The sequence below is a fragment of the Pan paniscus genome, chromosome 1 (genome assembly GCF_029289425.2).
Source record: "Pan paniscus chromosome 1, NHGRI_mPanPan1-v2.0_pri, whole genome shotgun sequence".
Lineage (NCBI taxonomy): Eukaryota > Metazoa > Chordata > Mammalia > Primates > Hominidae > Pan > Pan paniscus.
In genome coordinates, this window is record NC_073249.2 from 172,235,037 (window position 1) to 172,251,463 (window position 16,427).

General features: G+C 51.6%; 1 protein-coding gene across 8 annotated transcripts in view; it reads right to left on the reverse strand.

Annotated features, from left to right (window-relative positions):
* The window catches only part of ACOT11 (acyl-CoA thioesterase 11), a 67,362-nt gene that overhangs the window by 7,652 nt on the left and 43,283 nt on the right, over positions 1–16,427 (reverse strand). For 7 of the 8 annotated variants that reach the window (XM_055092324.2, XM_003814992.5, XM_057298781.2 and 4 more), the window contains exons 4-9: positions 9,834–9,894; positions 8,393–8,491; positions 7,739–7,874; positions 5,016–5,172; positions 3,055–3,174; positions 1,068–1,212 (exon numbers count right to left, since the gene is read on the reverse strand). In XM_055092324.2, coding sequence (XP_054948299.1) covers positions 1,068–1,212; positions 3,055–3,174; positions 5,016–5,172; positions 7,739–7,874; positions 8,393–8,491; positions 9,834–9,894 — 718 coding nt within the window. The remainder of the gene's footprint in view (positions 1–1,067; positions 1,213–3,054; positions 3,175–5,015; positions 5,173–7,738; positions 7,875–8,392; positions 8,492–9,833; positions 9,895–16,427) is intronic. The other variant, XM_057298782.2, reaches the window with a different exon arrangement.

Sequence of the window (16,427 nt, forward strand, 5' to 3'; positions counted from 1 at the left end):
CTCTGAGTGACCTGGGAACACCACCTCCCCTGGCCAGACCTCAGTTTCCTCCTCTGTAAAATGGGGATCCTTACAGGCCACTCACAATGGTAATGAGAGTCCACATTTACTGAGCACTCACTACACACCAGCCACTCTTCTCAAGGGCTCTCCACGTGGAATTGTACCAAATCCTTACAACAACCCTCTGAGGCTGGGGCTGGTGCTGTATCCATTCTACAGAGGAGGAACCTGAGACAAGGAAGGGTGAGGGCTTGCCAAGGCCACAGGGGTAAGGGCCGAGGCCAGGATCAGCACCCCAATGGCCTGCCTCAAGCCCACCCTCTTTACCACCACATCTAACGTCCTCCAGCCCCAAGTACAAGGAAAATGCCTGGGAAGCGGCTGTGGCTGTGACCCCCAGCTCCCGGTCCCGAGGCTCCACCCAACTCCACAGCCCACGCTAGCCTCTGGAAGGCCAGCAGGAAGGGCAGGGGACCTCCCCCAAGGGAGGGAGCGGCCTCTCCAAGGCCTGGCCCACAGGAGGCACAGGGAGCATTTTGTAAGAGAGGACCTTGCACCAGGCTCCTGACTGTCTTCCCGTGCCCCTTGCGTTGCTTTCACCATCCACCTGACCGCTCCCAGGGCGCAGCCAGGCATGGAGTCAGTACTGCATCTATCGCCCCACAGTCCTGTGAGGTAGGGACTGCAGATACGCCCATTTTACACATGGAGACTGAAAGCTCGAGGGGGCATCACTTGAATGTAGTAGAGGTGAGGTTCCAACCCACATCTGACTCCAAAGCCAGTACTCTTCCAACCCTGCAGGCTCATGACAGCCCATTAACCCCCAGCTCCGAACCAGACCCACACATATTCCGAGTTCTGTCAGGCAGAACAAGCCCGCCCTGCACAAGGGGCATCCCGGGGCTCACAGCCAGGACACTCAGCTGGCTGTGCCCCAGCACAGGGGTAGGGTGGGCCCCTCACGCCTCTAGGCCTGTAGGGGGCTGGCAGTCTCCACCATGCCAGGGCAGAGAGGGAGGGGAGGGGAGCTGCTGGTGGGGCAGGGCGCTGGTCCCACTTACTCCCGGCTGAGGCCGAATCCAGGGCAGCAACTGGGGCTGGTCATCTGCGTCCAGGACCACAAAGGTCATAAAGGCACTGTTGATGTGGCGCCGGTGGGTCTCAGCCTCCTGGCGATAGGCCTCCACGCACACGCCCACCTCCATGCTGAGGGGAGGGAGTGTGGCTTCCAACCTGGACAGACCTTCCCAAGGGCCATGCCTCCTCCCCAACACACACACTCACACACACACATGCACACATGCGCCCACACACATGCATGCACACACATACACACACATGTATGCACACACATACACACATGTATGCACACACACACTCACATACACTCCTGCAGTTCTTCCAGCAACGTGGATCGGAGTCCCAGTGACAGGACACCTGGGACCGCTCCCTCCACCAGTGTTTACAGAGCACCTCCTGTGTGTGTCCGGCCCTGTGAGGACGCGGGAGTGAATAAACCTGTCCAGTCTATGCCTCATGGGCTAACAGTCGGGGGAGGAGGCAACCAACAAGAAAGCAAAGGTATAAATATGCCATCAAAAACTGCAAAGGGATATAAGGACATAAACCAGGAGGTGGAGGTGGACGGCCTAATTAGAAAATGTTCATTATGTGCATATTTACAAGTGCTGTGGCAGCCTTGCTTCAAACAGCTCAGTTGCTGCTATTCATGTATCTTACTGTCTTTATTTCTTTATTCCTTTATTTATTTTTTGAGACAGTCTCATTCTGTCGCCCAGGCTGGAGTACAGTGATACAATCTCGGCTCACTGCAACCTCCGCCTCTTGGACTCAAGGGATTCTCGTGCCTCAGCCTCCTGAGTAGCTCGGATTACAGGTGTGTGCACCATGCCTGGTTCATTTTTTGTTTATTTAATAGAGACGGGGTTTCGCCATGTTGGCCAGGATAGTCTTGAACTCTGAGCCGTAAGTGATCTTCCTGCCTCGGCCTCCCAAAGTGCTGGGATTACAGGCGTGAGCCACTGCGCTCAGCCACTTACCATCTTTATTAATTATAAAATAGCAGCCACCACCATTCCCCATCACTTTGGAAGTTCTATGATTGCAGAATGTGGACATTATATAGATGGGGAAACCAAGGCCTAGAACTGGGCAATAATTTTTCCAAGGATTCCAGATTCCTGGAATCTGGACTAAAATCCAGGCTTCACAGCTCCTACAAAAGGACTTTTCCCCTGCACCATGGCAGAACGTGTGCAAGTCAGACTGCAAATAACAACAATAATAGTAAGAGCAGCCACAATGGCTGACCTTTACCAGACATTTTCTCTGGCGTTCTACTGGTAACGGCTCATTGAATCCTCGTAACTCTGAGGTAGTTGTGATGAGCCCCATTTTATAGGTGAAAGAACTGACACTCAGAGGGGTTAAGTTACTTCCAAGGTCACAGAGCCAGTAAGAGGTGGAGCCAAACTCGAACCCAGCAGCCTGGCTCCTGATCCCTCACTTTTAATAATTAAATAATGACCTCTCAAATTCTCAAAAAATTTACTTATTTAAAGTCAGCTTTCATGGGAGTAGGTTTCAGAATTCATTGCAAAGGCAAAGACTCTGTGGACTAATTATTTTAGGAAATGTGTGGGAAAGGGTTTGATAAATAACCAAACACTGGCAAGAAGTGGCCCTGTGATCTGAGCATCTGCAGCGGTCCAGGCATGGAGCCAGGAGCCAAGGAGGGAGACAGAGACACTGATCTGAGACAGCAGGAGACAGGGGCTGGGGGATCCCAGAGGAGGGGTCCCTGACCCAGCCATGGGTGGGCAGGACTGGGAGCCAGGGAAGGCTCCCAAAAAGGGAAAATCAGAGCTGAATTTCAGAGACAGTGAAGGAACCCATCAGCCAGGCAGGGATTTAGACCCTGTCTGCAGGGCAAAGGGCTCCTGGACAGTTTGAAGTAGGGTCCTTTCTAGGGTCAGGAAGAGCCCTCAGCCCTGAATGGCCCTGGCCGCACCCATCCCAGACCCTCACCTATGTTTGAAGGCATTGTTCACGATGGCTTTGAGCACCAGACGGTCGCCGACCTGGGACGGGCCTCGGAAGTGGAACATTTCAATGGTCTTCAGCGTAGGGTGGGCACGGCAGAGCCGGCTGAGGAGGCAGGGGTGGGGAGACAGAAGGAATGCCCCTGGTGCTTCAGCCACTAGTTTGGGCCAGATTTATATATATATATATATTTTTTTTTTCTTTTTTTTTTGAGACAGAGTTTCACTCTTGTTGCCCAGGCTGGAGTGCAATGGCAGGATCTCGGCTCACTGTAACTTCTGCCTCCTAGGTTCAAGCAATTCTCCTGCCTCAGCCTCCTGAGTAGCTGGGATTACAGGTGTCTGCCACCATGCCCGGCTAATTTTTTGTATTTTTAGTAGAGACGGGGTTTCACCATGTTGGCCAGCATGGTTGCAAACTCCTGACCTCAGGTGATCCACCCCCCTCGGCCTCCCAAAGTGCTGGGATTATAGGCATGAACCACCACGCCTGGCCTCTCTTTTTTTTTTTTTTTTTTTTTTGAGACAGGGTTTCACTCTGTTGCCCAGGCTGGAACGCAGTGGTGCAATCTCGGCTCACTGCAACCTCCGCCTCCCGGGTTCAAGTGACTCTCCTGCCTCAGCCTCCCAAGTAGCTGAGACTACAGGCACGCACCACCACACCTGGCTAATTTTTGTATTTTTAGTAGAGATGAGGTTTTACCTTATTCCCAGGCTGGTCTTGAACTCCTGGCCTAAGTGGCCTCAGCCTCCCAAAGTGCTGGGATTACAGGTGTGAGCCACCACGCTAGGCCAGCTTGGGCCGGCCTTCTACCCTGGTCCCATCCCCAGACGCAGCCTGGAACTACACATTCTGACCCACCCACTGCCACCCAACCCAGTGGCAGTTCTGCTCAGAGGCACAGAACTAAAGTCCCATTTCATAGCTTAGAATACTGAGGTCTATGCATGGCTGGAAAGAAGCCAAGTTTGAGGGGACATAAGAAAGCAGGGCTTTGGGTAAACCCCTTTCCCATTTTCCTTCCAACTTTTACACCTTGGTAGCTGCTGTTCCCACTATCTAGAAGCCCTCCCCTTACCCAAAGCTACTTGGCATTCAAGTCCCAGCTGAAGTGCTCTTCCTTCAGGCAGCCTTCCCTGACCATCAGGCTCCTCCAGGATCTTACTGCACTCATAGCCAGGCCTGCCCAAAACAGCATTGCTTATGCACTGTCTCCCACAGGTTAAACTGGAGGAGGGGCCGTTTAAGCCAGGCTCTAAAGAATAAGGAGGAATCCACCTGGCTGGGAAGGGCATGGGTTGGGAAAGGCACTCCTGGTAGAGGGAACAGCAAGAGCAAAGTCTTGGAGGTGTGAGAGTGTCAATTAGTGAAGGTCAGTTACCATAACTATAAAAAATACCCTGATATTTAGGGTAGAACAAGCCCCGGACAGAAACAGATGTTAGAGGAGAGAAAACAATTTTCACCCCTTAGAAGAAGGGAACAGTCAGAGATGGCTTTATGGAGGAAGTGGGCAGGATATTAGCAGACAAAGAAGAGTAGGGGAAGCATGGCAGGAGGCTACATCAGGAGCAAAGGCAGGGGCTGGGAAAGTGGAGGATGGGAACAGAGAACGGCAAATGGTTTGATGTGAAGCGAACATAGATACTAGAAGGCTTGATGTGAAGGGAACATAGATACTAGAAGGAGTGCAGGTAGGGCCAGATCAAGGGGAGGATCTAGTGCCAGGCCAAGAGACCTGGTGTTTCCCATGTAAAAGATGCTAGCTTTTTTAGTAGAACAAGGAATGGTCAGTTCACAAAAATTCATTTCTCTGATTCAGAACAGCCAAGCTTCTGAAGCCTTGAATGCCAACCCCAAGCTGGGGTTTCCCCTCCAGAGGGAGGTGGCCAAGGGGAGGAGGAGGAGAAAGGAGGGGAGGCAGAGGCAGCACACTCTGCCCTCACCTGGCTGCAATGGTGGCCACATTCTCCATCCAGGCCATGATCTGGCCCCCAAAGGTGTTGCCCTGGTGATTGGCGTGGGGAGGCAGGACCAGCTCCACACTCTCCACACGGGTCTTCTCAGCCGGCACCATGCGGCTACAGTCTCTGCTCTCCAGATCTGACCAGGGATGGGATAAGGGAGGGAAGCGGGGAGGTGAGAACATTCCCAAGGGCAGCCCCTCCCCACAGGCAGCCCTGGGACCCCCACCACTCTACCCCACTCAGGTTCTTTTATTTACTCAGCACAGAGTGCACATGAGGCAGAGGGTGGCCCTGGGTGAGAGGGATGAGCCTGTCCTGTGCAGTGGATGCAGCACCAGCTCTGAGACAAGACAGCAGGTCTGAGCCTCAGCTCCACTCCAGACTGCCTGTATGGCCTTGGGCAAATCAAGTAATCCCTCTGAGCCTCGGTTGCCTCATCTGTAAAGGCAGGCATGAAATCCGACCCGACAGGACTGTTTGAAGATGAAATGTGATTATTGTCACAAAGTGCTTGACTCAAGGCCAGGCATAATGGCTCATGCCTGTAATCTCAGCACTTTGGGAGGCCAAGGAGGGTAGATCCCTTGAGGCCAGGAGTTCAAGACCAGCCTGGCCAACATGGTGAAACTTTGTCTCTACTAAAATACAAAAAAGTTAGCTGGGCATGGTGGCGAGCACCTGTAATCCCAGCTACTCAGGAGGCTGAGCCACGAGAATCACTTGAACCTGGGAGGCAGAGGTTGCAGTGAGCCGAGATCATGCCACTATACTCCAGCCTGGGCAAGAGAGTGAGACTCTGTCTCAAAAAAAATAATAATCACAAAGTACTTGACTCCAGTAAATATGCTCTCAAAAAGGATGGTTTTTCCCTGCCTTCTGCCCTGGTGATTCCCTTATCCTTGGCAGCAATAGTGTTAGAATATCCTTAGTAGGAGAGGCCAGGCAGTGCATGGGGCCTTGGGCTTCAGGGCAGCAGATGCTGGCATGCCCCACCAAACCCAAGGTGGTGTCATTTGTCTCCTATCTCCCATGGAGAGACTTCTTCAGGGAGGGTCCATCAAAGAGCTGGCATTGCCCTTGGCTTGGCTTGCAGGCTCTCAGAGAGACCACAGACAGGGTGGGGGCAGACAGGAGGGGAAGTTGAGGGTGGCCTGAGCCAAGGTCTGGAGACAGGACGGGGAGGGTATTCACAGGGCAATGGGGCCTGTGGCTTAACAGGAGCTGCAGCAGGTCAAGAGACAGTACCCAGTGAAGCTGAGCGGCCAGCCAGAAGGCCCAGTGCCAGGCAAAGGCACTTGAGCTGATTCTTAGGTGGGAGGGCTGTTAGGACAGAAGAGATTTAGGAGGGCTGCAAGGGGATGGATGGATCAAAGGGGCCTTGACGACTGTAGGAAGAGCTGGGCCTCCCCAGCTCCAGCTTCCAAGCCCAGTAGAACCAGGGCACATGGAACTCAGGGCATAGCTTGAGGCTTCCTCTGGGCTTGGCGAGTTCTGCCTGCTCTCTCCCCACTCCGGGGAGATTTTCTTCTAAGATCGCCTCCTTTTGGTTTCAAGGAAGACTCAAATTTGAACATTCTGGAGATAAGTAAACAAGTCCAAGGTCTCCCTTCTGGGCCTTTGCCCAGGCTGTGCCCTCTGTCAGAAACCCTTCCTTATCTCCCATCTGTCAAAATCCCACCCAGTCCAAAGTAGATCTTTCTGTACTGGTATAGAACAACCCCCAGGATATATTTTTAAGGGGAAACTGCAAGATACAAAACAGTATGTACTGAATGCCCCTTTTCAGGAGCTAAATAATACATGCTATGCTTAGATATACAGGGAATACTTCTGGAAAGATACCCTAAAACAGGTAATAGTAGATGCTTCTGGGGAGACGACCTGGATTCTGGGATAGAAAGGAGTCTGGCTTTTTATTTTATCTTTTGAGGGGTGAGAATATATATACGTGTGTGTGAGTGTATGCATATATACACACACATACACATAAGCATATATATATGCTTTTTACATGTTTTATATATGCTATATACTTATTTATTTATTTTGAAATGGAGTTTCGCTCTTTTTGCCTAGGCTGGAGTGCAATGGTGTGATCTCGGCTCACTGCAATCTCCGCCTCCCAGGTCCAAGCGATTCTCCTGCTTCAGCCCCCAGAGTAGCTTGGATTACAGGTGCACGCCACTACACCCAGCTAATTTTGTATTTTTAGTAGAGATGGGGTTTCACCATGTTGGCCAGGCTGGTCTTGAACTCCTGGCCTCAGGTGATCCACCCGCCTCGGCCTCCCAAAGTGCTGGGATTACAGGCATGAGCCACCACGCCCGGCCTATATATGCTTTTTATAGATGCATACATATATATATGCTTTTTAAAAAATTCTACAGTCTTCAAGTTATAGCTCAATACTATCTTCCCAAACACCTTGGCTTCTGGAGACCCAAATGCGTTTTGTGGCCAACAAAGGGATTTCCACATGACCTAACGGCAGCTTCATGGTTCCTGGGAGCTGGTAGAGAGGCCCAAACACTCCCTTTCCCTGGAGGAGACCTCGGAGCCAAGAGGGCTAGAGAGGCCCAGGGCCACCAGTGGGTGGAAGTCCCCGGAGCCTCCCTTCCTGCCTCTGCCCAGTGGGAGCCCGGGGCAGAGGGGCCATGCAGGACGCCAGCTACCCTCCCCATGCACAGCTGGCAGCTGCTCACCGTCCTGAATGGCGCAGTTGGCCAGGAGGTCCTTGATGGTGTCCGCATAGACAAGGCGCATGCGCCGGCGCTCAGCCGCCACACTGTGCTCCATCTTCTCCTCTTCTGTCCGCGGCGTGATCTGCTTCAGCTTCACCTGTCGGCCAGGGGACAGGGTGGGGGACACTCAGGGCAAGTCTCCTGAAATAGCACAAGGGCCTGTCCCCAGCACCATCCCATGCCCGAGGGTAGCACACAGCAGGCGTGGGCTGCTGCTCAGTTCCAAGGCTTCCTCCCTCTTTGCCCCATCTTCCTGCCTCCACGATGACCTGATACATATTCATCCTCCAGCTCCCACCCAGGTCTCTTCCTTGGGCAAAGGCTCAGAGGATGGGGGGGTGTCACTGTAGGTGACAGAATGGTGAGACCAGAATGGTGAGACCAGAAGAATCTTCGCTGGAGAAGCACAGGGAGAGGTGGGGGAAAGGAGGGGAGAGGTGGCTGGGGGATTCCAATGCAATGAGGGGTGGGCCTTCCTTAGGGAGCTGTGGATTCCTGCTGTGTCCCTCCCCATCCCCTCTGCCAACCCCTAACCTCATTCCCCTGAGCCAGACTCGCCATGGCAGGTGCCCAGGTCACTGAGCAGCGTTCCAGTAGCCAGGCGCACCCAGTTACCTTGGTGATCTCTCGGCGGGCCACGAAGGTGGCCAAGGCCTTGCACACATTCCACTGCTTCTCAGAGCACAGGTCCTCCGAGGCCACCTGGATGCCCACCTGGAGAGGAACAGTAAGGGCGAAGGAATGAGGAACAACATTGCACTCACCAGTTAGAAGCCCCGCAGCTCCACCAGACAGCAAGTCCCAGCCCAGGCCAGGCCTCCAGAGTTTCTGCACCACCTACCAGGTCTGGGAGGCCAGAGATCTGAGGGGGGGTTTGACTCTGCCCTTGGGTCCCCGGGAAACCTTGGGCAAGTCACTTCCCTTCTCTGGGTCTCAGTTTCCTCATCTACAAAGTGGGAGTGATCAGACCTACCCTTGTGGGATTGTTGAGAGGATTAAAATGAGACTATGTCTACAACAGGGCTTCATACAGGCAGAATGTTGGCTAAATTTAAAGGATAGGCCAGGCTCAATGGCCTGTAATCCTAGAATTTGGGGAGGCTGCAGCGGGAGGATCAGTTGAGGCCAGGAGTTCAAAACAAGCCACGGCAACACAGTGAGACCCCTGTCTCTGCAAAAAAAAAAAAAAAAAAAAAAAAAAAACCACACACACACAAAAATTAGCTGTGTGGTGGCACATGCCTGTAGTCCCAGCTACTCAGGAGGCTGAGGCAGGAATATTGCTAAAGCCCAGGAGTTTGAGGTTACAGTGAGCTATGATGGCACCACTGCACTCCAGCTTGGGTGACAGAGTAAGACCTCATCTCAAAAAAATAATAAAAATAAAAATAAAAAATCAAGAACAGGCACCTGGGGGTACCTGAGCATTCATGGGGTGCCCAGAGGCATAGTCAGGACTATGTCACCCAGCCTCAGTGCTCCCTCAGGAACCACTGGCCCAGCTGGTGAAGTTGCCTGGGCCTGAAGTCCATAGGTGGGAAATAGAGCCCTCCCCCACAGCTCACAGAACCCTGGGCATCACCAGCAGTCCTCCAACCCTGCCACATAGGAATCATGTTCCCTTTTGCAGATGAGGAGACGGGCTGTGGGAGGCAAGCTCATGGGCTGGAAACCCAGCACTCTCCCTGCCCCAGCTCCTCCTCCAAGATCAGGCGCTCATGCTGCCTTCCCTCCATTCCCACAAAAACCTGGCTGCTGAGGCTAGATGTGAGACTCAGGGGCCTGGAAGTCAAGTCCCACATTGGAATCTATGTAGCTCAGTGACCTGGGGCAAGTCCCTTCCCCTCCTGGGCCTCGATTTTCCTGTCTGTGTTATGGGATTTGGGACAGGAAGATCCTTGGGATTCCCCTTGCTCTGCCAACCATTACAGAACTCTGCTGCTCTAATCAGGGCCCTGCGACTGTGAGTGGCCCTGGGCTGCAGGGAGAAGAATGGAGAGAGGAGGTAGAGGACCCACCCACGCACCCACTCCCAAGCAGTGCCCACCCCACACACCTCCATGCTGGAGTTGAAGGCCCGGTTCACCTTGGCCTTGATATTCACCACTTGTCCAACACTGGGGAGAGGAAAGTAGGAGGTGAGCCTTCCAGAGGGGCCAGAGGGAGGAATAGGGGCCTCAGATACTTGCAGAGCCTCTCTTGCGGGGAGCTGGCAGGAGAACTTCATGGCTTGCAGGGCATATTCACATCTGCGATATCACCAAGTCCTCAAAGCCAGCTAGCAAGATAGTGTCAGCACCCCACTTTACAGATGGTTAAGCTGAGGCTGAGAGAAGTAGCATGATTGCACTCATCTGCTCCCCCGTTCCCTGATCCCCGTTGTCCAATTAATGCCTGTGCTTCTTTTTGCTCTCGGCTCAATGGTCCCCTCCTCAGGGGAGCCCTCTCTGCCCTGCAGTGGCCCACCCACCAACAGAGGCCCTGCAGAGGCTCACCCTGCAGCACTCTCCTGGCAGAGTGACCTCTGTCTCCCACAGTTCTTAAGCTCTACTAGGGTAAGGGCCACGGTTTTGCTCCCCATTGACTCTCCAAGGCCTAGCACATGGCACAGGGTGGGTCTCCCATAAAGGGTAGCTGACTGAGTTAATGCATTCTACATGTATTGAATGCCTAGTAAGGGCAAGATGCTATAAACAAAGGGCAAGAAGAGAAAAGGAAATGTTTAAAGAATGCCTGCTAGGTGCCAGGCACTGTGCACTGCCCCACTGGAACCTCAGAATAAGCTTGGCAGGTAGGTTTAGGAGAAACTGAGCATCAGAGAGGTTAAGTCATTTGCCCAAGGTCACCAAGCTAAAAAGTGGCAGAGCCAGACTTCTAGACTGACTCTGTTGACTGCACCAGCCCCTCTTTTCCCAGCTGCAGCCTGTCCTCCTGGAATGATTCCCACATCCATATGAATCCCCAGGGGAGCCACCTAGCCTGGGCTGTGCCTAATGGAGGGGGCAGAGGGTGCCCAGCTGATGGACTGTGGGGAGGAGGGGCAGGAGGCTAAAGGCCGGCCCTGTTCAATTGCTGTGGGATCTCCAGCAGGTCCTTTCACTTCTCTGGGCCTTGGCTCATGAACATGGAGAGTGCCATGCCAACTTCTTTCTCAAATGACACAGTCTCCTGGCCAAGCCTAGGAAGGGTCCATTCCAAGGGGCCTGCTGGTCAAGGGGCCACCGTGAACACAGTGGGAATGGCCACACAGGCCTGGGTTCCAGTGAAGCTCCACCTTAACCATCACACTACAGAGCTGTGTGACCTTGGGTGAGTCACTTTGCCTCTCTGAGTCCATTTCCTTCTGTGTAAAGTACTGCCTGTGGTTCTGAGGGTCAAGTGAGAGAGAATGGGACTGAGCCAAGCACCAGGCCTGGCCCATAGCTGGAGCTCAATAAATACCACAAGCTCACATTTGCCAGACATTTGTTGATTCCTGTTCATTTTTTTAGTAATACTAATGGTCACGGAGGGGAGGGTCATTTTTAAGAGATTCATGCTGACATAGCAACGGATGAAGCATCATGATGTCTGCAACTCACTTTCAAATCGTTTAGCAGAGAGAGAGAAAGTATATATATTATGTCTGTAATCCCAGCATTTAGGGAGGCCAAGGCAGGCAGATCACCTGAGCTCATATGTTCGAGACCAGCCTGGCCAACATGGTGAAACTCTACTAAAAATACAATAAATAAATAAATAAGCTGAGCATGGTAGGGCACACCTATAATTCCAGCTACTTGGGAGGCTGAGTCACAAGAACCGCTTGAACCCAGGAGGCGGAGGTTGCCGTGAGCCAAGATCGCACCACTGCATCCCAGGCTGGGTGACGGAGTGAGACTTTGTCTCTTAACAAGAAAAAAAGTATATGTATTTATTTATTTGTCCATACATAGATACAGCAAATTTAGAAAAATGTTAATTATTGGGTCTCAGTGGTGGTGACCATTGTACTATTCAACTTTTCTATACGTTTGAAAGTTTTCATGATCAAAAATTACGGCAAAAAACTTCTGTGGTCCCCCAGATAAAAATAAAAGTCTATTTTCTGTGGTGCTGAGAGGAATTTGTGATTTTTCCTCCTCTCCCTCCTTCTCTCTCTACCTTCCCCCAAAGCCAAGCAGACACCCATCTGGGTTTCTAAGCTCCTCCTCCTTCCTGACTGCCCTCTGTCCCCACAGCTCTGGCTCAAACCGGATCCTTCCCCAGGGCCACTGCCCAGCCTCCTCAGGGGCCCCGGAGCTCCCGGACACCCTTCCAGGTGTTCTTCACAACGCAGACAAGCAACCCCCCATAAACAAATCTGACCCCCATCGAGACCTTCCCTACACCAATTTACTCTCAGGAGACAGAGGAACATGTTAATTGCACCACAGAAATTCAAATAGCAAACCCAGGTGATGAAGGACTCTAGAGGGCACATGGCCAGCTTTCCTCAACAAATATATTTTGAGAGAGAGAGACAGTGCCAGAGAGCTGGTGGAGGATTGGTGGGTATCTATAGAGTTTTTGGGTTTTTTTGTGTTTTTTTTTGAGACAGAGTCTCGCTCTATTGCCCAGGCTGGAGTGCTATGGCACTATCTCGGCTCACTGCAAGCTCTGCCTCCTGGGTTCATGCCATTCTCCTGCCTTAGCCTCCCAAGTAGCTGGGACTACAGGCGCTTGCCACCATGCCCGGCGAATTTTTTGTATTTTTAGTAGAGACGGGGTTTCACCGTGTTAGCCAGGATGGTCTGGATCTTATGATCTCATGATCTGTCCACCTCGGCCTCCCTATAGAGAAGCAACCAATTACAATTATTTGCATCCTGACTTGAATAACAAAATAACTGCAGGCTGGGTGTGGTGGCTCATGCCTGTTATCTTAATGCTTTAGAAGGCAGAGGTGGGAGGATCACTTGAAGCTAGGAATTTGAGACCAGCCTGGTCAACATAGCGAGACCTCATCTCTACAAAAAAACAAAATAATAATACAAAATTTAATTAGCCAGGTATGGTGCCACATGTCTGTAGTCCCAGCTACTAGGGAGGCTAAGGTGGAAGGATCGCTTGAGCCCATAAGTTCAGGGCTGCAGTAAGCTATGATGGTGCCACTGCACCCCAGCCTGGGCAACAGAGCAAGACTCCATCTTGAAAAAATAAATAACTGCAAAGCAAACAAAATAAAAACAAATTCATGAGACAGTTTGGGCATTTGAACACTGACTAGTGACGTTAGTGAAAAATTATTGTTAATTTTTTAGATGTGGTAATGATGTTGTGTTTAAAAAGAATCCTTCTCTCAAAAAAAAAAAAAAAAGGGCCAGGCATGGTGGCTCACACCTGTAATCCCATCACTTTGGGAGGCCAAGGTAAGCAGATCACCTGAGGTCAGGAATTCAAGACCAGCCTGACCAATATGGTGAAACCCCATCTCTAATAAAAATACAAAAATTAGCCCAGCTTGGTTGCCGGCACCTGTAATCCCATCTACTCGGGAGGCTTAGACAGGAGAATTGCTTGAACCTGGGAGGCAGAGGTTGCAGTGAGCCAAAATTGCGCCACTGCACTCCGGCCTGGGAGACAGAGCAAGACTCCATCTCAATAAATAAATAAATAAATATAAAAAGAGTTATTAGCCCTTAGAGATACATTTGGAAATATTTTTAAGTGGCAAAAGCAGAAATAAACAAACAAAAAAACTTCTTAATCTTTCCTCAGGTGTGTCCAGGCCTTCCCTGGCCACCAACCATGCTCCAGGCCCCTCCCCAGCTTGTCCTCCTTCCCGGCATCCTCTCTGGCTTTCCCTTCCACCCACAGCCTCCTCTGCCCAGATTCACCTTCACTCTGCTGAGCCCTGCAGCAGGTCCAGCCATCATGCATGTACCCCTAACCCTCTCTATTCCTTGCTCCCCTAAGTAAAAGAACTTGTGTTGGCTACAGGGACCTGGAGCTGGCCCAGACACAGCTCCACTGGCTTCAAAGTATCACTATATACAGAGCTGACAGTTCTGGCAGCTCAAATGCGTCCTCCAGGAAGTCCCCCCTTGACTACCCTCAGTGCCACGACACCTACCCCCAGACATACAGGAAATACAGCCCATTGGTTAAGAGCAAGGGCTCTGGGGCCGGATTGCCTGCCTGGTAGTATATCCTGGGTCCTCCATTAGCTGTACCACCTTCAACAAGGTACTTCATTTCTCTGTGCCTCAGTTTCCTCATCTGTAAAATGAGGATACTAATAGCTATGACCACATAGTATTGTTTTGAGGATCAAATAAGTTAACGTAGTTAAAAAGGCATCAAAATAATGTACAGTATTGGTGCACTAATTGTGACAAAGATACCCTACAAATGTAAGATGTTCATCATGGGGCACCTGGGTGTAGGGTATATGGGAACTCTCTGTACTATCTTTATTTTTATTTTTTTATTTATCCTGAGACGGGATCTCACTGTGTCACCCCAGGTTGGAGTGCAGTGGTGTGATCCTGGCTCACTGCAACCTCCACCTCCCAGGCTCAAGTGATCCTCCCACCTCAGCCTCCCAAGTAGCTGGGACCACAGGCGTATATCACCATGCCTAGCTAATTTTTGGTAGAGACAGGGTTTTGCCATGTTGCCCAGCTAGTCTCAAACTCCTGAGCTCAAGTAATCTGCCTGCCTTGGCCTCCCAAAGTTCTGGAATTACAGACACAAGCCACTGCGCCCGGCCTTGTACTATCTTTAGAGATACAACGTTTTTATAAATTTAAAACTATTCTAAAATAAAAGGTATTACAAAGCAGCTGGGCAGGGTGGCTCACGCCTGTAATCCCAGCACTTTGGGAGGCCAAGGCAGGCAGATCACTTGAGGCCAGGAGTTCGAGACCAGCTTGGCCAACACGGTGAAACCCCGTCTCTACTAAAAATACAAAAATTAGCTGGGTGTGGTGTCACGCACCTGTAATCCCAGCTACTCAAGAGGCTGAGGCAGGAGAATCACTTGAACCCGGGAGGCGGAGGTTGCAGTGAGCCAAGATCACATCATTGCACTCCAGCCTGGGCGACAGAGCAAGACTCTGTCTCAAAAAAAAAAAAAGGGATTACGAACCAGAGCCTTTTTCTTTTTTGAGATGGAGGCTTGCTCTCTTGCCCAGGTTGGCAGGCTGGAGTGCAGTGGTGCGACCTCAGCTCACCACAACCTCTGCCTCCCGGGTTCAAGCAATTCTCTGCCTCAGCCTCCCGCGTAGCTGGGATTACAGGTGCTCCCCACCACGCCCGGCTAATTTTTTGTATTTTCAGTAGAGACAGGGTTTCACCATGTTGGCCAGGCTGGTCTTGAACTCCTGACCTCGTGATCCACCCGCGTAGGCCCCCCAAAGTGCTGAGATTACAGGCGTGAGCCACCATGCCTGGCCCAGAGCCCATTATTGCACAGAACTTCTCACTGCGAGTTGAATGACGTTCCTACATCTGCCTCCCCTGAAGACTGGGAGGTCCGGGGAAGAGGCTGTGCTCCAGTGGACTTTGCATGCCCAGTCTCAGCAAGGCCTCTGGTCTGGAAAAGGTGCTCATCTAATATTAAGTGTGTGGTGAGGGAATGACTGACGACTGAATGAGTGAGTACAGGGACTGGCCAATCTTCTTCCTTAATGGTGACACACTGAGCACCCAGTGAGTCCTGAATAAGCCCTTGGCACTTGATGTCCTAGCTAGTGCTGGTGATTTTAGGATCAGGCCCAGAGACAAGAGCTCTCTGTGTGTGGCCCTGCAGCCTGTCCTGGGCTGAGGGCTCAGCCTGCTCCTTGGATCCCAGAAGCAGGATCTAGGGGCAAAGCTATGGGGAGGCAAAGCCCGGTGCGTGTGATGAATATTCTTCTATTCTGTACAGCCATTAAAAAAAAAGAAAAGAAAAGGCCAGGTGTGGTGGCTCACACCCGTAATCCCAGCGCTTTGGGAGGCCAGGGCGGGTGGATCACCTAAGATCAGGAGATCGAGACCAGCCTGGCCAACATGGTGAAACCCCGTCTCTACTAAAAGTACAAGAAAATTAGCCGGGCCTTGTGGCAGGCACCTGTAATCCCAGCTACTCGTGAGGCTGAGGCACAAGAATTGCTTAAACTCAGGAGGCAGAGATTGCAGTGAACCAAGATCGTGTCATTGTACTCCAGCCTGGGTGACAGAGGGAGACTCCATCTCCAAAAAAAAAGAAAAAAAAAAAAAAGTCTACTTTAGTAATGAGGTAACAAGCTCCTCATCCCCGGAAGGATGTGAGCAGAGGTTGAATGGCCCAAGCTTCTGGCTCAGACTTTGCCCAGGCACCTTGTCTAGGGGCCTCCCTACAGCCCAATGACCAAGGACCCAAAGAGAATGTCCAAGCTCAAAAAGGCATTCACTGATTAAGTCTAACCCCGTCCATTCTGCAGATGAGAAAACTGAGGCTCAGAGAGACAGACTGACTTCCCCAAAGTCACACAGCACCCCACTATGCTATCTCGGCCACACCCTGGCTGAGGGAACACCCACCCACCCACTGCATGGAACAGCAGGTCAACTCCTAGCCCCCAGAAACACTGCAGAGGGGTTCACACTTCCCCAGAGGCTGCCCCCACCTCATTTTCAGTCAGTTGAGTCAGGCTCTAGGCAGCAC